Below are 23286 nucleotides of genomic sequence, written 5' to 3'. Positions count from 1 at the left end.
AAATACACACACACACACACACACACATACAGTGAAGTTATGAAAATCTACTTGAAGAAGTTGAAGAATGTATTTATACAAGCCGCGGCTCAACAAATTGATTGATACCAAAAATTATACGCATCTGATCAGCTGAAGTTATCAAAACATATTCCACAATGTTTGCCAGCAATTTGTGGCTTGAATTATTCCACAATTTGTGACTGGTGACTGGAATCATTACTACACATTATGCAGCCCTAATGAAAGCTCCATTTATAGTAAGATATATATAAATTTAAGCTGATTTATACATAATTATATATGTATATTAATGTTTATTTGTTTGTTTGCCACATTACCCAATTAAGCATTGAATATGCACTTTTCGCTGTTGCTGTTAAAGAGTCAAATGAGTATTTTTAATTTAAAATCATTTCAAGACCAATTTATTTATTATTATTGTTATTTTTGAATTAAAATCATGTCAATACCAATTTATTTATTGTTATTATTATTTTTAATTTATAATTATTTTAAAACCAATTTATTTATTGTTATTACTATTTTTAATTTAATATTATGTTAAACCCAATTTAAATATTATTATTTTTTTAATTTAACATGATTTTAAAACCAATTTATTACCACATCAAAACTAAAATCTCATAATAGGAACTAAATCAATCTTCGCCAAGCCATAAAGTAAGCGACTTGAAATTATGGCTAGTGCGGCTTTTCGTCTTTTCGACTAAAAAAACTAATTAAAGTCATAAAAATTCACACCTTAAACATGTTGAAAATTCCACAGTTATTTAAAAGGCAACACATTTTCTAATCGCCAAAAATTAACATTAGCATTTCTGTTTTTGTGATACAAGTTGACATCGAAATTAAATTACAGTCCTTCCCTTTAAAGACTCTTAGTGCTCTTACAGCGTGTTAGTGTGCGCTTTACGATATTCAATGCTGCTAACATCATGCCAATATCGCCAAGTTTCACATACGTTTTCTCTTGAGCTGGTTGCTTGATTGCCAGTTTCATGCTCTTTTTCGAAATTCGAATACCAAAGCAGTGGCTTCACTTAACACACACTTAACAGCAGCGCTCAGCCAATAACATGTTAAGCGATTAGCTAAATGGTTGATATTGCTGATGTTAAGCGCTTAAATGCAGATTGACGATCATCAGGCTACATCAGTAAATAAATAATGTTAATATATAAATTCATTGGATAGCCATGATCCACGACTGTCGCTATGAGTAGTTAAAGAATTTAGCTAACTTATTTAAAAATAATCTAAAATTATGTATTGTAACTTTACAAGAATGTCATATATCAAGTCTATACTATTATAAAATGTAAACTCAAATACCAATTCCTAGAAATATATTGTTAATCGTTAATCGCGCCAAAAACCAAAACTCAAAACGTAAACCAAACACAAGTTTCAGCAGTTCAAAAATGCTGCACTCTCTTCAGCTGCTGCTGTTATTTGCTGTTTGCTGTTGCTTTCAATTATGTGTTTCTCTTTAGTCGAGAAGAGGGTCGAGCTCGAATTTCGAAAAATCAAAGCAGCAGCAGCAGCGACGAATACGACGACGTTGAAGTTGTCGTGTATCCAGTAGATACGCGAAGCCATAACGGTACACATGTTGCTCTCGGACTCTGCACTCGGAACGCCTGAAATGTAGCCCAATGCGTTCGCTTTAGGGTATCCGTTTAAAGCACTCGCACACACACACACTCACACACATATACACATACACACACACATCTACACACACACACGAACACAGACACACTCAGAGTGAGGCAAGTGTATTTGTTTGTGTGTGTGAGAGACTGTCAAGGTATTTGTGAAATTTAAGTGAATTCTGGCACTCGACACGGTGTTTGTTTGCCCAAGTGCTTAACCCAAACCCAAACCAAAAACCAAAACCAAAACCAAACCCAAAGCGAAACCCCAATAAAAATAATAATAAGTAATGAGTGCAGTTGATTTATTAATAGGCAAGCATAATTCTGCCAACTATAAGTGGCAAGTAGTTACTAGTGACCCATTCAATCAATGAATGAATAAATGAATGAATGAATGTAGTTCTTCAAGTGCGCACTTAACAGCAACAACAACAACAACAACAACAACAACAAGCCGGTTGCCAAGTTGCTAAACAAAAAAGAAGGCAATTTCAATTTCGGCTAAAATTGCATTTTACCTAACGAGGATTACCCCAAAAATTTAAATATACTAATGAAAACGAAACACAAAGCCAGTGACTAAAATAGCAACAACAACAACAGCAACAACAACAGCAACAACAACAATTGCCGATTCGTGTCGCGTCTGACTTTGAAAATCGCTCCACTTCACATAGCTCCTCAATTCGAGTCGAGTCGAGTCGAGTCGCATCAAATCGCGTCGCGTCGAGTCGAGTCGAGTCGGCTTTTGCTCCTGTGGCTAGTTACAGTTACTGGCTGGCTGGCTTGGCTGGCTGCGGGCTGGCTTCGACTTCGTCGATAATTGGAATTTACGACTCTGGCATAAAAAGAGGCGAAACGCAGAACAGACACAAGGATAAGCCACGGCCCAAACACGGCCCGTGAACGGTTACGTTACGTTACGTTGCTCGTTGTCGTTGCTTGTTTCCCGTTCCCCTCGTTCCTCCCGTTCCCCGTTCCACAAATCCTTGTTGCCTTTCGGGCCTCCGCTTTCGTTGACGTCCTGCCTCGTTGCGGGAATTGTTTGTTGACGCTGACGGTAACGGTTACAGTTGCTTTGCCAGCCTGCCTACCAAAAAATACACACACACACACACACCCTCCCCCCCGCCTCCTCCTCCTCCTCTATCCTAAGCAGCGCTACCCCCTCTCTTTGTGATAGTCGTGCCGTGTAAATATTTTTTTTCGCTGCTTGCCGTTTTGCCGGGGCGGTTCAATTGGCCTGTCAGAGCCAGGCGCGCTGATTTGTTATGGTAATAGTTGTCAAACCGAGAGAGATTCGAGATCTCTTTAGTGGCACTTGATTACACTTGGCAGCAGCAACAATACCAACACACCAACAACAACCACAACAACAAAAGTAAAGAGAAAAAGAAACAAGATGACAAATGTATTGTGTCGTTATTGGTGCCTCCTGTGAATGCATAGTGCAAAACGTTATTGGAAAAAGCGTCAACGTAAATCTTGGCCAATTAAGTGCGTGCGCTCGTTAAGAAGTGTCTCCCATACATATACATATATATATATACATCTATATATATATACATCTATATATATATATATATATGTATATCATAAGTATTTTATGTTTGAACGCAGTAAAAGCTCAGACGGCGTGTCGCTTATTGATCTTATAAACTGATCAGCAGGTAGTAAAAAACAACCGAAAAAGAGCAAAAATAAGAATACAAAATACAAAATACAAAATACAACAAAACTAAAAAACAGTTGGTCCATTAAGTCAAGTCAAGCCGAAACCAACATGGAATATTGAATGAACTGATTTCGTGTATGCACATAATTTAACTGGTAAGTTGGAGTGGTGGAGTGTTGGTGAGTTATCTCAGGCAGCTTATGCTACTCTTGAAAATTTATGCTCATATCTGCATAATCGCAAATTAAGCTACATAATTAATAAGGCAAAAAGGCCGTCGACTCTGTCAGATATGTTGATCTAGCACCTTAGCATGCCATCAAGTGGCTGATGCTGGCCACAGCACATAAAACTTTACAAACTCACACATTATATACACACACACACATGTATATATCTATATATATATATATACATATATAGGTTCTTTTTTTTGTTTTATATACTTTGTTATGTGGCTGTACGTGCCACTGCGCTGCGTACCGAAAAGTATCAATGTCTGTAATCTTAATTAGCAACACCACAGCGTCCACACCGAGACACTGGACAAGGGACGTACCTTGGTTGAGAGGGAGAGGGAGAGGGGGGGGGGGGGGCTATAGGGGCCTAGGGGTCTCAGCGCCAGCACTCAACCCAAACATCTTTTAGCATTTTAAAGCGTTGTGTACAATTTAAAAAAAAAATTGAGTGAAAAAAAAATAAAGAAATACACATACCATTCAATACCAGAAACCGGTTGGGTATCATATTTTTCTGTATTGGAGCCAAAGGTGTTTTGTAGCAAATGACCAGCAAATAAACAACAGGCGATTTGAACAAACCGAAGTCAAAGCGGCCGACACGCCTGCTTTTAACCAACCGGCTGCCCATCACGCAGTTAACAAACTTACCTGCTCATATTTAATATTAAATATTAAATATGCAGCGCCAGTGTATGCTCAGGGAATCAGGCTGGCAAGCACTCCACAAAGGCGGCCAGCTTCTCCAGGCTCGCCCAGCTCCTGCCCCAGCTCCTCCAGCTTTGACAATCTGTAGTTAGCATGTTGTCGCCACCGATGTTCTCATATAAAGCGTGTGTGTGTGTGTGTGTGTGTGTGTGTTGCCACCTTCGGGCTTTGGTTAAAATATGCAAAAATCTCTTTTGATCTGCTCTCACCCTGACTGAAGAAACAAATTCGCACCTTGAGCAGCGAGAACATGGAGGGGGCAACCCATATTAAATAATTTCATTTGGACGTTCACTTCTCGCAGCACTAAAAATGCATTTTTATGGCGGGAAGCATTTTAATTGCTTCCATTAGAAAACGCTTAGCACTTGTTATGATTGTAACATTTAAATGTGTGTGTGTGTGTGTGTGTGTGTGTACACGCAGAAAAAGAATTGCACTGAATTGTAGACAATCGACCTTCAAACTAGAAAGTTTTTCTTGACATGCAAAAAATGTCTAGGCATATGCCAAAAGATCCCTAAAAGCAAAAAGGCTATTTTGCATTTGTTCAAAGGTATATTTCCTAATAATGGAGAACATCTAGGAAAAGTCGAAGGGCAAATCATTATTGTTAGAAGTAATCCTTTCACAAGATGGTAAAGAAATTTCTTCTCTCGAATGCAATATTATACTTTAAATTCCTAGTTAAAATGTATGCATTTATGAACTATCGTAAATGTTTGTTAATTAATATAAGCAACAAAAAGCTTATATTAGAGCTTGGTGAACACACTTTAAAAAACAAATTAGATATATTTTATATATAGCCCTGAAGTTTGTAGAAAAAAAACAGAATTTTTAATTTCAAAAATAAACTTTCAGAATAATAAGCTGAGTTACGCTTATTGCCAATGGTATGTTGATTCTCTAAAATTCAGTGCCATTTCTATTTTCCGAGTGTAAATTTACATAAGTTGCGTTTATTTTGCCATTAGCAAATATCAGAGTTCAGCTGTTACCCATTTGGAAAAATAAGTGATGTGAAATTGCCATGCTATTCGACATGCAAATAGTTTAAAATCACATAATAATAATTTTTGAAATTTGTTAAACAAAATATTAATAAATCAACGCATCTATTGTCTGTGTTTTTTTGTGGCCATTAAAACAGATAAAGCCTAATGAATTTCAATGAGCAAGAATTCAAGTTCATTGATATATGATTTGCATTTGTCACAACCGGTTCAATTTCAAAATACATTTAAAATAAACACATTTGACTTGATAAAGCTAAAGATAAACAAAGGCCAGCCTATTGCTGACCATTGTCAGAGTTGTTAGCTGGTCATGGAGATGAAGATGGAACTGTAGCTGGTGCTCAAGTGCGGCCAAACAAAACCTCATCTGTGGGCACATTCATAGGCAAATTGTGGGGATGCCGAGCGGAATTATTATTCGATATTTTTTCTATTTTATTTTGTATTTTGGTGTTGCTGTTGTTGCTGTTCTTGTTGTTGTTGTTGTCGAGCATATCGTAATAATTAATTAAGTTATAATATTAAATGTCCATAAAGGGGCATTATGGCCATAACTTTGAGTGGTTGTGGATATATAATCATGGGCCATGCTTGATTGGCCAGAATCTCAGAAATTTTGTGAAAACCCATAACTCTTATTGTTATCACCTGAGATCTAAAACCGTAAAAGGCATATAAAGGCATGGGGTAGCCATCTAGTAATTTATACACATCGCCTCTGCCAGACTAGCTTTTGCCTTAGATTTAGATATCGCTCTTGCTTTTGCTATTGCTTTTGCTTTTGCTGATGCTTTGTGACACATTCTGTGCAACACAATTTATGGTCAGGAGCTGACAAGGCGAGAGGGTGTGAAATTTGGTGGATGTGAGGAAGCAAACCAATCATGCTTACTCTCATAACCAGCACACACAAGCAACAAAGTTATTTTCTGTGAGCTGTTGCCAGTTTTTGGCAATGCGAGCCATGTGCCAAATAAATGACTCCACATATTTAAAGATATTATGCTGACAGGTGAGATTGAGCGTTTCAAGACACACAAAATACAATTCACAACACACAAGCGTACATAGACAAGAATTTCACCAAAATTTATTGAACGATTGACCGCAATAGCGTCATGGGTTCCTTCATGGCCATGAGCTCATTCATCACAAAAACAGAGATTTAAACCAAAAATTGTCATGCTCTTTTTTGTTGCCTTCATTCCTAGCCAAAAACACCGATAATTGCTGTCTGGGCTATACCCCTATTCGCATATGTATTTCGTCTAAACTTTTTCCCTTGAATTCCAATGGGCTCAGGTGTCTCAAACAATTAGAATTTCGTGTTGTATATCCGATAATTTTTGGCATATTCTTCAAATAAATTGTTTGATTTTATTTATGGTTTTTTTTATTTTTTATTTTGTCATGAAATGGCTTACGTAGTAGTTGAGGTATTTCCGATTGCCAAACAGCTTAAGAGACGTAGTCTCATCCGGCTGTTTCTGACTATTCATCTGCCTTGACTCTAAGTCCCCTTGTCTCTTACACAGATTACTTAATCGAAGCTCATTAAGTTCATTACTCAGCTGTCTTCAAACTATTTATACCCAGTAGCTATTTAAAATTAGTAAAATGGGTAAAGGGTATCTAATGATGTTGTGCGAGAATAGGAAACTGGCAGAAGCAAACATCTCCAAGCCCTTCAGCTGAATATATTCTTGATCAACTGTCGATTCGAGCTATCGATAACAGTTCATTATTTGCAAACATCGATACAAAAGCCACAATTCTCAATGCACAGCTTTTCAATAGTAAACTTCATATATTCTTAGCCAGAATCAACAGTTCATTCCAGCCGTGTCTATCGATATAAATCAATTTCCGATCAAAATCAATTTCCGATAACAACAAATAAATAGTATAAATAAATTTACCTTATATATGTATATATTATATAAATATATAATATGAAAAACGGCTGGGTTCACGGCATCTTATAATTGAGAGAGCTGTCTGTCACTCGATAACTTTTACACAATTATCGATAGGCATCCCATTTCCGATAGCAAACAAGTCACAATTCTTAATAATTAGTCTTGATTATCTCGGAAAAGACTCTGCACTTCTTTTTTTTACATATATACTATATATATATACTATGTATACATATATACACATATATATATATATTCAGGGTATCTGCTATTCGAACTCTCTCGACTTAAGCATTCTAACTTGTTTTTATTTCTTTTAATAGTTTCAGTTCTTATTAATAACTTGACGAAACTTCTAAATTGAATTTATAAATCAATGTTTAGCATTTAAATGAAAGAAGCCATTCGAACCATTGATGAAATATAAAGGAGTAATATGATATATGCTTTGATTTAAATAATTATCTTAAACTACACAATTTGTAGACAACTAAATCGGTTTATGCATATCGATTGACAGCAACTTAATAATTATGTATAAAACGACATTAATTTGCAAACAGCTCGCAGTTGGCTGTGTTCTTTGTATTGCCTTCAATCGCATCAATTACAAGCTGTCAAGATTAAACATGGCTTAACATGAAAATATACTATTTAAATGAAATATGCACTTAATGCACATTTTCCATTGCCTGCAGCCATTAACATCAACCGACTCCTTCCTTTGTCCACGATGGCCAGGAGTTTAACACATAAACTTAACCTACACTTGAGAGTAAATTCGGCATTAAAGAGCACTGAACCAAATGGAATATGAATGAAGTGAAAGACTTATTCAGTGAAAGCAACCATTAACAAAAGCAAACCAACATATAAACAAACAGATAGAGAGAGAGAGAGATGCAGCCTGAGCTCACAACCGATATCAAATGCCAGGAACTTGACCTGGAGCTGGACCTGGAGCTGGATCAGCATTTCAACTGCCGGCGACACATGCCACAAACGGGCCGCCTCCACTTGGATGCCCTGCTGCTACTGCTGCTGCTGCTGCTGGGCAGTTGCTGGCAGAGCCAAGCCTCGTATCTGGAACCAGATGAGCTGATACACGAGCTGGATCGTCCGGTGCCGCTGACATCGGTGCAAGGTGTCCTCGGCAGGCAGGCAATGCTGCCATGTGATATAACGCCGCTGGAGCGCGACGATGCCGTCTATATGGTGCTCTGGTTTCGAGACGGCGACGGCGAGCCCATCTACAAGTGAGTCACAGCGAGCGGTATTCTATAAGTCCAACTGGAGTTACATGGGTATTCCATTTGCTTGCTTGCAGCTTCGATGTGAGGGGCCGTCAGTTTGGGCAGGCTCGCCTTTGGTCATCCCCGTTGGCGTTTGGCACACGGGCGCACTTTAGCAGCACCTCGCATCCCGCCCAGCTGAAAATCGATAATGTGCGCATCGAGGATGAGGGTGTCTATCGGTGTCGCGTGGACTTCCGCAACTCACCCACCCGCAATCTAAAGATAAATCTAACCGTTATTGTGCCGCCGGACAGACCGATTATCTATGAGCCCAATAGGCATGACAAGACCAGCAATGTAGAGTCCTTTAACGAGGGCAACGATATTGTGCTCGCCTGCGAGGTATCCGGAGGTAAGGGTGGCTCTGACTCCATTCTCCAACCCCCTTGCATGTAATTAAATGCTTTTTCTGTGTCTCTGTGTGTGTGTATGTGTGTGTGTGTGTGTGTGTGTGATTGCCACAGGTCGACCACGCCCCAATGTTACCTGGTACTTGGACAATGCGGTCATCGATGAGTCATTCGATCAGCGGGCCGATGGCAAAACCATCAACCATTTATCCTATCCCAACATAGGCAGACAGCATCTCAATGCCAGACTGGTCTGCGTGGCCAGCAATACGAATCTGACGCCGCCCAACAACAAGGTCGTCATACTGGATGTGAACTGTGCGTGCAGAGAGATTGAGAGACAAAGAGAGTTGCCAATTAACTGACTGTTATTTCTACGCTTACAGTGAAACCCGTTGCTGTGCACATCCTGACCAAGGATCGGTTTGTGTCCGCGGATCGCACCTATGACATTGAGTGCAAAAGTTCGGGCTCGAAGCCACCGGCTTTAATCACCTGGTGGAAGGCCAACAAGCAGCTAAAAAAACTGACAAAGAATGTAAGTATTTAGTGCTTAGTGTTTATCGCGGCACTCATTAAATATAGACAAAAACACGCTCTCATTAATATTAACAAGACACACACAATTAATTAATTGCTAAACATATGCTCCCATCCTATGTACATAGAAGGCAATCGTAGTCCAATACCTAATTGTCCCATTTAAACAAACATTTTCCCCAAAAAACTGACAGCAACTGTTTCGTTTTCTATATTGATTTATGTAAAGTGAACTGGGAAAGTTGTGCGGCATTTTGACAACAATTTGCTATTAAATAAATGAAAAGTAAAGTTAAGTGAAAACGAAATAATTAATAAAATGCCAGTCAAGTTTTTGCTCCTTGGCAATGTTGCTTAATTTGTATAATTTGTAGTGAGAAGTCGGCTCATTATTTATTGATCGACCCTCGCGAGAGTGGATTTCTCTCTCTGTGTGTGTGTGTGTGTGTGTGAGTGTGTATTGGGCAAGGATAAGGATATGCTGTACTTATAATTGCTGCTATTTTCATTTTCACTTTCACTTTCGCCTGAGCTCGCGCTTTCGTTTTAGCGCCACTTTTTCATTATTCATTTCCTAATGGACTCTGTTTGCGCTTCTTGTTTCTTTCTTTTTTTTGTTTTTAGTTTAATGAGCCAGACAATCAATCCCTAAGCATACTGACGTTTGCACCCACCCGGGAGGACGATGGCAAATATTTAACATGTCGAGCAGAAAATCAATTCATCGATGGCAGCTCCATCGAGGACAAATGGCGTCTCATTGTGCACTGTAAGTGACCGATTGGGGTACGGGATGAGGGATAAGGGACATGGGATATGGGATAAGCCACTCCACCAAGTCAAGAAGCTCTAATTATGCCCGGATCGGGGTCAAAGATACATGCCTGGGCAATAAAAATGACTATGACTGCGACTGAATCACTGAATGCGTGTTTTGCATTTTGCAGACCAGCCAACGACGGTGCTGAAGATGGGCTCCTCGCTCAATCCGGATGACATTAAGGAAGGTGACGATGCCTATTTTGAGTGTCTTGTGCAATCGAATCCCAAACCATACAAGATGTCCTGGTTTCACAATGTAAGCCGCATAATTATTGCGAGTTTTGTCTGGCAGTGATTAAAACCCAATGACAATTTCTCTCTCTCTCTCTCTCTCTCTCTCTATATATATATATATATATATATATATATATATATATATGTGTATACAGGGCAAGGAGCTGCAGCACAACATCTCCGTGGGCATCATCCTGTCGGATCAGTCGTTGGTCCTGCAGACCGTCTCGCGTGCCTCCGCCGGCGACTATACCTGCCTGGCTGTCAATTCGGAGGGTAAAGGCCTCAGTAATCCGGTCACATTGCGCATACGCTGTAAGTAAAATAGCCAGACTCAATTTTGGCAACGACCACCGTCTGTGTAATTTACAATTTAATCCTTGAGCTTGAATGTCGCCTAATGCATTTGCGTAAAGGCGAAATGTGGGTTGCCAATGCAGCAGCATCGCCTTGCTGGCCGCCATCCAAAAGCGCCGCAAGGTAGGGCTTTTGGATTGTGGATAGGGAGTAATCACCACGCCCAGCACACAGCACCCAGCACCCATCCCAACACGACCCACTTGAAGTCTCTCCACATTAATGACCAAGATTATGGCGTAATAAATGCATTTGCTTGTTTTGGCAGTAGCAATGAAAATTGCAGCTCATTTGAAATTAAATAATAGAAGTTTTAAAGGCCGCAGCCCAAATTTGTGCGGTTGATTTAAGCCATTTAAATTAAGCAGTGAGGACAGCGCATTAAATATATATATATACATAAATTGACATTTGAATAAATGCTTTAATTATTTATTTGCTGCCTGTTAGACGCACCCATCTGCGCCATCGACCACGAGGAGCTGTTGGGCGCCCTCAAACACGAAACGTTGCCACTGAAGTGCGAAGTGGATGCCTCACCGCCAGCCGACTCCTTCCACTGGACCTTCAACTCATCCGGGGAGCAAACGGAGTTGCCCGCCCGCCTCCACTCGAGCGAGGTGAGACTTTGAGTGAGAGTGAGAGAGAGAGAGAGAGTGTGAGATACACCACTAATTGTAAGATGTTTAAGATCCACTTAAGCTGCTTAAGAGCTTTCCAGTGCAATTTATCCGTTGGTCGGTCGGTCGAATGACGTTCGAGTTTCTAGTTTTTAGTTAATTAGAACTGATTGAACTATTGATATCATTGATAAGCTAGCTAAACTGGTTTTCCTTGCAGACGGGTATGTCGCGACTGAATTATACGCCCAGCTCGGATCTGGACTATGGCACGATATCCTGCTGGGGCAAGAACTCGATTGGACTGCAGAAGAGTCCGTGTATCTTTCAAATTGTGGCTGCGGGTAAGTCTTTGCCACAGACAGACTTATTCAAATATACTTCAACTATATATATATATAGGACGACCTTTTCCACTGCAAAACTGTACGGTGACCAACCAATCTGTGGACTCTCTGCAAGTGGATTGCATTGAGGGATTCGATGGTGGCTTGCCACAGAACTTTATGCTTGAATTGGTCGAGCTGAATTCATTGCGTTTGGCCAGAAACATAACAGTATCTGTAAGTGATCCATTTATATATGTATTTGTGTATATATAATGAAATTTGAATGCTTATATAAACTATACATCTTATATACATATATTAGCACACACCTGTCACATTTGTGATTGAGAATCTGGATCAGACGGCCACGTATCGCATGATTATATTCGCCGTCAATGTCAAAGGTCGCTCGGAGCCCACAATTATCGATGACATTAACTTTAAGGGCGTGGCGAAGCTGACAGGTCGCAACTACAAAACTACAATTGAAATCATATATATTTGACTTAAATACACCCTTCACATGTTTTAGGCAGTTCCACTGGGCTGATAGTGCCATTATCGCCATTCCTAGCTGTTCTGACGCTTGTGTGCGGCTTATTATTTGCCTTCTCCTGCATCATACTGGCCGCCATCTATCGCCGATTCTCCAATCGGTATGCTTCCGTGTACATTCTAATTTTTGAGTGCTTTTTGGCTAACCAACCAATCAATTTGTATTGCAGCCGCAACGATAACAATCTGAAAGCTGTGAAGCACACCCAATTAGCCATACCAGCCGACTGTCAGCTGGATCCGTTGCATCCCAACTCAACGCACACATCGAATGGCCAAGGGCAGTGCCCTGGACAGGGCCAGGGGCACGGGCAGGGTCATCATGAGCTGGCCAACAACCATCAGTCCCACCACAGCCTCCTTCCAATTAATTGTGATAATCGAAATGCGGTCGAATGCGCCGCCAACTTGAGCGAGGTGAGCATCGATGGCGGTACGAGAACATCGCCAAGTGGTGGTCATCATCATCATCATGGTCTGCCCAGCGATACACTGCGCTCCACAACACGCACTCGTCCTAATCCACATCTACTAAGCGATCCAGCGGACATAGATGACACCGATCCCGATGTTATACCCAATCAGTATGGTAAGCGCTCAATAGAAAGCTCCTCAAAGCAGCTGCTGTCATATTTTGCTTTGATTATTTTATTTTTTTTAGAAAAACGGCCACTTAAGGCACTTGGTGCTTCGCCCGGCTTTGCCAGTCCCTCGACGAGGCTGATGCAGCGGGATTATTGCAGTGGACGAGACGCTGAGCTGCTGAAGAGCAATGCGGACAGTGTGGCAGCCATGGCCGGACTGGGTGGCACGGATGCCAGCACCATTGGCCTGTTGAGCAATTCGGGCAACGAAGTGCTGCATTATACCTTCCGGCCAAGCAAGCAAATCGTAAGTATCACTTGAGAGCGACAGAGGGAGAGAGAAAGAGCGAAAGAGAGAGAGGGTGGGATGGGTGTTGGATTAATATCTTATGGTTATTCAGTTACGCATATACACTCGGATAAAAATTGAACTGAACTTTTGAAAATCGCCAAAGCTTAAGTCAGCCAATTATTCAGAAAGAATATTTCTAGAAAGAATAGTTGTGGTTTTCTAAAAACATTTTTTATCTTTAATATTATATATTTTTCCAAAACTTATGAGAAATGTGTATAATTTGAAGAGTATTAGCTTTCTATCACTTTTTTTCACACATACAAAAATTTAAGATAGTTTATAAATTCAAATAATTGAATTTAAAAAACGTACGATTTTAAAATCTAAAATAGTAGTCGAAAGATCAAATTTTTAATACTATTTTAGGAATTTCAGAAAGAATTTTTAAGTGTTTGTTTTTCTACTCTTTAGAAATTCGAAATATGTTCTTAAATTTTTTTTATATTTCAGAGATATATTTAAAAATAAATGAACGATTTTCTAAAATTTGTTCGATTTTTCCGAAATCGAAAATTGGTCTAGTTTAAATGCGATTTTCATTATTGGCTAATTACCCAAAGTTCAGTCCGATTTTATATGAGTGGACTACATACATACATATATATATATATATATACTCACACACTCACTTTTTGCCATCCTGCTGCGGTTTCTTCTTCTACTTCTCCTATTTTTTTATTTTTATTTTTCATTTCTTATTTTTTGCTTGCCCAAATAACAGAGCTATGCAACTCTAAATAAGAAGGGCATAACGACTTGTAGCCCGCCGCTGGGTTCGCTGGGTTCGGCATATAATGTAAGTACATCGACGCCCTCATCATCATATCATCTAACACCGCAGCCGATGGAGGTCAGTTTACTCAGTCCGAATAATGCATCGGTGACCTCGTCGCTGAGTGAATACCGATTTCGGCCGGAGGTTGTTACCACTTCGAATCGCATACAGGAAAGTTGTATATAAGCTTCGTACATATATGCATTAATGCCACATATCTGCATATATAATAATTATTTATACAATATACATACAAATAGTACTATTCATAAATAAATCAATGTACTTATGTCTGAGTATGTGTGTATGTGTGTGTGTCTGCGTGTAAGAAAATCAAATGGAAAACAAGCATAAACAACAACAACAACAACAAATGTATTAATACATAAATATCGTACCGAATAATACTTAGATCGTAGCAGCTGGACATACATAGTATTTATTTATACATATATTCGCATGGTTTGAGGCAAGACTTCTCTAAATTTTAAGCATTTCTGTGTAATTGTTGCATTTTTAATTTTCATATAGGTAACAATGCCAAAAGTGTAAGTGGAATACACTCGTTTTGTAAATACTTAACTCGTTGTCATTTGTTGTAATTACTCACGTAAGTCTAATTAATACTCGTAACGTTAACGATCAGCAATGCTATCAGATGATACAGATATACACACACAGTAATGCTTGTCTTACATATCCTCCAATCTGTTGTATAATTTACATGGCAGCAATCTCAATTCACATATTTACACACTGACATGCATATCTCCCCGAATTCGGATATCAACAAATTGCGATCATATCTAACGAACGATATTGCTTAACCCAGATAATGCTTCTTTCTATCAAAGATATGTGATTAATGTCGTAAGAAATCAAACAAACAAACAAACAAACAACTCTCTCCAAAAACAAAAAGATATATATAAAATTAAAATAAACAACTAATTTATGCCCTGATATCAAATTTATCTAAACAGGCGCTGAACTCTTCCAGACCCAACAGATTTCTGAGGGAGTCGCATTTCTGAGAAACCATTAAGAACCCTTCTCAATCTCTATAAAAGTATTACCTACTGATTTTCTAATTTCGTTGATGTAACTAAAAAAACGTGTTGATATCATTAAGCAAACGAGTTTAACTACTATTAGCCACATATGTGTTAAATACTTAAGAATGTATTTATATATATAAATGTAAGGCTTGTACATATACACACATACATACACATACATATATATATATATATATATATACACTTAGGATAGATCTAGTTGGTCATTAAATGGTTAAAGTCTTCACATAGCATAAATGTTTTCTTGGAATTTACTTCTTTGAATGCCTCAATTTCGAAATCGCAACGATTGATATGAATTAGTTGTATATAAATAAAAATTTTGATAAATTAATTTCTAAATATTTGTTTCGATGCTGTTGCATAAATAGTTTTTAATACGGAAAGGCTACCCAAAACTAGAAATAAAGTCAAGAATTGAGCATTTAAGATTAATATTTACATGTACGCAATGATTTAGAACAATTGAAGCCACTCAAAAGAAGGCAGTCCCCACTTAAAAACAATGTTTGGCTAACTGTGTCCTCATCCAAAAACTTGTAACGCAATTCTATACCGACTTCCTAATTATACATACGCACACATATATATATATATATGTATATGTATATATATATATATTGTACATATGTATGCTTCGTATTCGAAGGGATAATGTCGAAGACACAGTGTAGCTAATAATTAGTAATAATAATGTATGTGTGTGTGAGTGTTTTAGGCAATTTCTGTCCAAGAAATGTATGTTAATTATAAGCTGAAAGCAAATGAAGAAACTGCAAAGATTAGTATAAATTGTCAGAAACCAGAAAGAAACGAAAATAGTATTTATAACTATTCAAAAAGATACTATTAAATCAATTATAAATAATAAATGATACAAAAGAAAGAAAAAAAAACAAAAAGGACTTTCACTCGCACATTGTTGGAAAATTCGTCGCCTTAATAAGCACTTGGGCAGCAGGAGGCATTGCGGACACAAACCTAACTCCTGCGGCACTAGTACTTAGGAAAGCAATACGCATCAAGCTCAAGTAAGTGCCACAACACGAACTACTTACCACATACCACAAGCTGCATTTGTATCAAATCAGCTTTAATCATCCGGCTGCGGCATTTGAGAAAGTTCTGCAAAGATATGTTAATGTCTTCAAAATCGTATGCATTTCCAAAATACTTAATATGTAGCTATGTAGCTTACCCCAATCGAGTCGCATTCATGCCACATGGCAACACACATCAAACATGCTGCCACACAGTATGACAGCTTGCCTCAATCCATTGAGTAAGTGCGGCATATGCAAGCCGAATATTTTAACGTATTTGTGAACTATGCACTCTATAATTTATACAGTTTTTGAGTTATTAATACACACACACACACATATATATATATATATACTTAACCTCATGTGCAGTCTGTGTGAGATCTACTTGAATAATGATTCTCTGCCACCGCCGAAAAAAGCAGGGAAAGATCAGCGGCCAACTAGCTCAGTTTTTCACTCACTTATCTGTATCTATCTCGCCCCATCTCTTTCTCTGTGTATCTCTGTCTCTGTCTGCCTGTCTGTCTGTCTGTCTGTTGTGTGTGTGTGTGTGTGTGTGTGTATCATTACAAGTCATATATGGCATATTGCTATGGCTAGTAACCTCTTGCACATAATACATAAGTTTATTAAATTTAAATTGGCTTAATTGACCCTCATTCGTTTTCCGTTGCGCCGCTCAACGACAACGACGATTCTCCTTCTGGGTTTTTGTTGTTGTACTCTGTGTGCATGTGTGTGTCTGTCTGTATGTGTGTGTGTATGTGTGTCTGTCTGTGTGTGTGTGTCGCTTGTTTGCCTTCATTGTGGAGCATTCAAAGTCAATTGAATTTAAACGAATAAAACTACACACAATGTGAGTGTAGCAGGAATCTTATTGTTGTTGTTGTTGCTGTTGCTGTTGCTTTTGTTGTTGTTGTTGTTGCTGTTGCTGCCACCACTTGCCTCCATTTGATTGAGATTGTGTTGTATACGCCAAGTACTGAAATGCTTGTCCAAAAATATGTAGTAAATTGTCATTGCAAGCAACGCAAACAATATACAAATCTAAAAATCTACAAATCAACAAATCAACAAATCTACCGCAACAACAACACAATGGCTAAGAAGCCAATTATACAAAATGCAGCAAATGCATATGGCGCATAAATTAAAATATAGATTAATAAGTACTAAATTGATAGCAGCACTTATGAGTAAGACAGTTTCCTGTACATACTGTACATGTATTCAATTGCACTCGTTTAGTCATGCAAATTACAACTGAAAACTCATTCCTTACTTGTGCAATTCAAAAAATTATCTTGTCTGTGGCTTATCACATTCTTTGGGCATTTGCCTTGCTTGGTATTTTGCTTACCATTTTATGTTTTCGAAAACTTTGAATACTTGCAGCTCACAAGCCCTAAGCCGCTTTTAGTTATATTTCCCAGTCCACGTTACACAATTCCAATTCGAATTTGTTGCAAAATTTGAGTTTTTGAGTGCGTCTTTTTTTCTTGTATTTTTCGAAATGCAGCATTCGCAACGATTTGCCAGAATCTTGAGAAATGTATGAGGAGAAGAACAGTAAAAAGAACACCCACCCGGTGCTGAGAGCAGCTGTAGCAAAACTGTTCCCCTCTCAGTTGTCGGCGACGACGACGATGACGACGCCGACAACGCTGCCGATTATGATTATCGCGCCTTCTGAGGGGTCTTAACCCCGCCGAATGGAGAATTGACCAGACGTAGCAGCAACGACTGCTCGTGCCAATGTCTCTTTTGGTGCACACACATGCATACATGTTCATATAGATTTATATGAATATACATATATAATTATTTGCTTAAGCTTGCCAGCTACACTATTTTAATATTCTTTTAATGCTCTCATCCAAGTCCGAGTCCGAGTCCGAGTCCCGAGTCCCGAGTCTTTTAAGCGCGAGACGAGCGCGAGAGCGCTGAGAACATTGTCGCTCGAGTGCGATTCTTCAACTGATTTGTGCAGCGATCGCTCGGACAGTCATTGGATTTTTGAAAATAACCATCAATTCATTACCGAGCCTCAATCGTGTAAGTGTGTCTCTCCCTCTCTATGTGTGTGTGTGTGTGTGTGTTCGACACGCCGCCCTCATGCACATTTATATATGTATGTATATGCATATGTATAAGTATATGAACGTTGCTGATGATGTACGACATCAACTTCAATTCCGCAACACAAAAAGAACGATCAACGAGCGAACCCGCCTCGCCACGCCCTGCACCGCCCCGGCCGAGCCCAGCCCCGCAGCAGCAGCAGCAGCAGCAGCAGCAGTTGATTATTAACTAAGCTCGGCAAATGTCCCGCATTTATAGAAGTAGTCGAAATATCAGCCCCCTTTTCACATATGAGATTATTTTATCTCAGTGCAGCTTGTTACAGTTTTATTTTCTGTTTCTCTCCATCTTCTTCTTAGTTGTATTTTTATTTAGTTTTTTTCAATCTTAAATCGCCATCATTGCCGGCTTCAGATTGCCGTGCATATAATTCCATAGATTAGGCTGGTCCCAAGTGCGAAAGTCCCGTATAAATAAATAGAATTGCTCCAAGCGTTTGCTCAATTGATCTGAGCAGCTGCTGGGCAAATGCATTTCAAATGTCCATCAGTATTATGCACTTTTCGCAGGGCACGATGAGGGTCAATTCGAACCCGAACCCGAACCCGAAACAGCCAAATTTATGCATCGAAAGTACAAATTTAAAATACACTCTGAAAATATGTTTGTCAATTTTCTCTGTTCAAAATGCTATGGTTGTACTATGCAGGGGCTTTCTGGATTCCATTATTCTAAATTTTTGACGCAATTCGAGCCCAAGCAAAAATATTGAAATCAATACATTTTTTTTATTAATTTAATATTTTTTATTGATAAAATTAGACTAATTCTTAGAGATAATTCCTTAAGCACTTAAGTCAAAAATAAACGTATTGAAATCAATAATTTATAAAATGTAATTTTCGTTTTTTACTTCTTTGCTTCTTAGTTAAACATATTTAATTATTAAAAATAGGCACATTTTTACAGAAAATTTCTTTTGAGGACTTATTTAGTTAAAAAAAACTTTATAGCAGTTTTGCCAAGGCTTTTTCAGCATGAATTGCGATTTAAAATTTGTTTCAAATTTATGATATTCATAATATACATTAAATATTGACGATTTGAATTTAGAATTCGTTTTCCTGTGTTATACTTTACATTATTATTTTAAATGAAATATTCATACATTTTTGTCATTTATGTATTTCCCTTAAGACGTGCTTTTGTTTAAGTTAAATTTGTGTAAATTTGTGAGGAATTTGCGAAATTCCCGCTGCGAACAACATAAATGAAGTCATGATAGAAATATGTATTTATTTAGTGAAGAATAAATACAACCCACAAGCTTAGACGTATTAAAATTACAAAAAATATAAAAGAAAATTTAAAAATTTAATTTTGATATTATGAATTGAGTGCATTTTAAGAACATTAGAGAAAAAAGGCCGAATATAATTTATAATAAGCCAAAAACCTTAAAAGATTAACACAATAATATGTTTTGAAAATTCAAAAAAAAAATTAGATTCTAAAAATGTAGTTTAGCTATTTAAAACCTTCAGATTAATGAAGATTGAATTAATTGCAATGCTAAATAATTCTTTAAGGCCAAGTATTATTTATAAAAAAGCAATAATGGAAAGAGCTTATAAATGTAAAACATGTATATATTAACCGATAATAAGTATTTATATAAATGGATTATGGGATGCATTCCGTAAGTGATTGCACAGTATCGTTCATGAGCCATAATGACTGACTTGTGGCATACACATAAAAGTAGAAAAGAACTAAACTTGTGATAAATACGCTCGTCTGAATATTTTACTTAGTTGAGTGAAGAATTTCAATTAATTCAATTGAAAGTAGGATGGCGAAGTACGTACATCAGTCAGTCAGTCAGTCAGTTAGTCAGTCAGCCAGTCAGTTAGTCAGTCAGTCAGTCTGTGAGCAGTGGAAGCAAATCGTCAACGACATTAATTTGGTCCCGTCCAGCATCTCTAGTGTGAATGTGAATTTGAGATTCAGTATGCATTATACAAGATGTGGCTTCCTTATTACGGCGAATACATGATTTAATAGGCAGTATATATATACGACTAGAGTATATATATATGTATATAATAGATATATTTATAAATATATGTGTATGTGTGTACATTGAGCACGTAAGCGATTGTAAAACTCAAGACCGGGGCAAGTCAACTTAAATAGCTCTTACAGCTAAGCCCACCCACCCACTCACCCACACACACACACACACACACACACAGACACACACACACACACACACACACACACAGACACACTCAGACACAATCACACATAGACATAGACATAGGCATATGCATCTACAAATACGAGTTTTGAACGTGGCGCTTTCACCGCAATCCTATAAAATGGAACGACTTGGGCTAAACCCTTGCCTTGGGAGGAGAAGAGTATCCACTCATTGGGGTACATCGATTTTCGGCACACACATTGTTGTCGACTACTGGGGGTGGGGAGGGTGCGATTGAAGTGTAGCTGGGGGGGTCGTCGATACACAAAGATTAAGGTGGAATCCACAAATTTGGCGCAAATGAATTTTCTTTTTATGTTTTTTACACATCTTAAATTTTTTATTATTATGCCATCCTTTGTTGTACCATTTTCGATCCTCATTCTATTACACTTAGGTTCGGTTTCAGTTTCCGTTCCCCATTCAAGTTCTTCTTCCCGTTCCCCTTCCCCTTCCCGTTCCCCTTCCTGTTTCTGCCACGGTTTCAGTTTCGGTTCGCCTTTTGCCATGTATGCGAATTGGAGAAATTTGCGTGCGTGTTTTGAATGAGAATTTGTTGCATATTTGCCTGCCTGCCTGACTGCCTGACTGGTTGCCCTTTTTGGCCAAATGGAAAAAAATAGACGTGCTCACTATGAGAGTCAGCAGCACCAGCAGCAGCAGCAGCCGCAGCAACAGCAGCAAAACTGGCGACAACGCCAGCTGTGTGGGAGGCAGCCTGAAGCACCCCACCCCCATCCACCCCCTCCACCCCTTGCACACTCTCAGTCGTGAGCCCTCGCATGTATCTGCAGTTAAAGGTTGTAGTAAGTAGATATATGTATGTAATACGCATGTATGAAAAAAAATAGAACGAAAAAAAAATCCAAAAAAGAAACAAACAAACAAACAAAATATAACCAGCAAATTCCCCTGTTGCGTATGAATTTTTGGCTTCTCCACTGAAGTAGAAAACATTCTCGCTTTGGGTAAATGTGATTTATATTGATTGTAATCGTAGGAGTGGGCAAAACCACCTATATCCACCTATATCCACCTATCCACCTAACTACAATACAACGGCAAGGATGACTCTCACAGAGCATCAGACAGGCGACAACAAGACCCCGGATGCCCCAGTTGCCCCCAATAGTCCCGGTTCAGGTTATCCAGGCTATCCAGAAAGCAGCGTGAACTCAAAAACCAATTTGTACTTGATCGATTGAAAGGTATATCGGCATCATCGAATATGCAGATAGCTTATGCCATTGTTGCAAAGTATTCTGTATTACTTACTGTACATACATAAGCAAATACGTATTCAACTTACTTATTAACATATTACAATTCACCGACAAAAGTCGACATTCCGTTGCTCAAAAGTTTGACTTTTGTATTCCAAGAGTTGTTTCAATTCGAGAAATATTTCAAATATCTAACAAGAAAGCAATGCACACACACACACACACACACATATATATATATATATATATATATAGTGAAACAAAGGTTTACAGCTAATGTGTTGAAATGGATGAAGTGTATGTTTATGGTTACTCCCAGCCCACTCACATATAGAGTTGACCACATCAAACTTGAATGCAGCACTAATCTAGAGGCACAGCCATATTCAGAGGCCAAGCCATAAAAAAGTATTGTTTTTAGAAAATTGGTCAAGTTTTGACAAAGTTATTGGTGTGAAAAGTTTTGACACATTTCTTCATGAAGATAACGTGTTTGGATGTAGTGATTCGATCCTACCCACTCCTTCACACGTTTGTATCGATTGAAGTTAAGAGACTAGTTTAGGTAAGGTTAGACAGTTGTTGGTCAATAAAGCAAACTCAGTTAGGCCAGAATTGAGCTGTTATACTACCGGATTTGGATTCTACTCCGTTTGTTCTGAAACTGGGTGGAATCGACGGAATCAGACGATTTCGATATATTTCGCACTTTTGCTTAGTTCTACATTTACTAACTGAAATAGGTCGGCTAGCTAACTGATGGCCTAATTTGCCCAGAACTTGACAAATGGACTGGCCTGGCTATATTGCTCTATGTGGACTAATGGGAAGATGTATCCAATGTAACGCAGAGAATAGATATTTATAGATTCAGGACATTCCCGCGATATACGCTTACAGAGTGTATTATAATTTTGTCGTAAAGAAACTGGTAACTCCGATCTCATAGAGTAAACATATACTTTCTTGATCAGGATCACTCGTCATCTTATATTGTCATCTTCCGAATGCGTCTTTTTCTTGCTTTTTTCTATTCAATTTCTAAGATTTGTCTTAAAGTAAGTAACCAACGCTTTTGTTCAAAACACCCTCGTGAAAATTGTAAGCTGCAAATGCCGGCGTTTGTCAATGCTAATGCAATATATATATATATATATATATATATATATATAATAATATTATGAATATATATATAATATATATACATAGAATGGTAGTCATGTGAGGGCCACATTAAGTCTGCCCGCATATTGGAGGCACGAAGACGGCCGCAACCACCCCAGAAGTGTTCATCATAGCAGCTTGCAGCTTGCAGCATGCATCAAATCGAGCGACTCTTGGTGTGCGTGTGTGTGTGTGTGAATGAGCCCATGCCACGGAGAATATGAGTTGCTTCGTGCCTGACTGGTTTGAGTGGCATTTGGCTTTGGGCTGCCACGAATTCGGCTTTGTGTGTGTGTGTGTGTGTGTGTGGTACGCATTAGCTGAGCCTGTTGTCAGCACGGCGTGTCAAGGACTTGGACTCCATTTTTTCT

The 23286-nt window shown here is 38.5% G+C and overlaps 1 protein-coding gene and 1 long non-coding RNA gene across 2 annotated transcripts; one reads left to right on the top strand and one right to left on the bottom strand.

Moving 5' to 3' along the window:
- Window positions 1–1817: 1817 nt before the first annotated feature.
- Window positions 1818–14300, top strand: LOC6564313 (hemicentin-1). Its single transcript, XM_001989864.3, has 17 exons — window positions 1818–1834; window positions 3303–3512; window positions 7941–8498; window positions 8570–8889; window positions 9002–9205; window positions 9274–9425; window positions 10052–10196; window positions 10375–10505; window positions 10639–10798; window positions 11291–11460; window positions 11681–11804; window positions 11863–12023; window positions 12112–12253; window positions 12322–12445; window positions 12515–12933; window positions 13006–13235; window positions 14005–14300. Exons 3-17 carry the CDS (start codon window positions 8143–8145, stop codon window positions 14242–14244), a joined length of 3078 nt encoding a protein of 1025 aa, XP_001989900.1. The 5' UTR covers window positions 1818–1834; window positions 3303–3512; window positions 7941–8142; the 3' UTR covers window positions 14245–14300.
- A 1895-nt stretch (window positions 14301–16195) lies between these two features.
- On the bottom strand, window positions 16196–16699 carry LOC116805452. The gene is made up of 3 exons (XR_004365191.2): window positions 16542–16699; window positions 16336–16473; window positions 16196–16262 (listed from the first exon to the last, which is right to left on the bottom strand). It is a non-coding gene; the product is annotated as an uncharacterized LOC116805452 (long non-coding RNA).
- Window positions 16700–23286: the final 6587 nt, after the last annotated feature.

This window comes from Drosophila grimshawi, unplaced genomic scaffold, assembly GCF_018153295.1.
Source record: "Drosophila grimshawi isolate 15287-2541.00 unplaced genomic scaffold, ASM1815329v1 contig_311, whole genome shotgun sequence".
NCBI lineage: Eukaryota > Metazoa > Arthropoda > Insecta > Diptera > Drosophilidae > Drosophila > Drosophila grimshawi.
Note: the sequence above shows the minus strand (reverse complement) of the source record. Positions and strands in the feature narration are given on the sequence as shown.

Coding starts and splice junctions, on each gene's coding strand:
- LOC6564313 (XM_001989864.3), top strand. CDS start 8,143: ATGCAGCCTGAGCTCACAACCGATATCAAATGCCAGGAACTTGACCTG. Junction 9,426..10,051: donor TAAAAAAACTGACAAAGAAT/GTAAGTATTTAG, acceptor TTTTGTTTTTAG/TTTAATGAGCCAGACAATCA. Junction 12,024..12,111: donor CCAGAAACATAACAGTATCT/GTAAGTGATCCA, acceptor TACATATATTAG/CACACACCTGTCACATTTGT.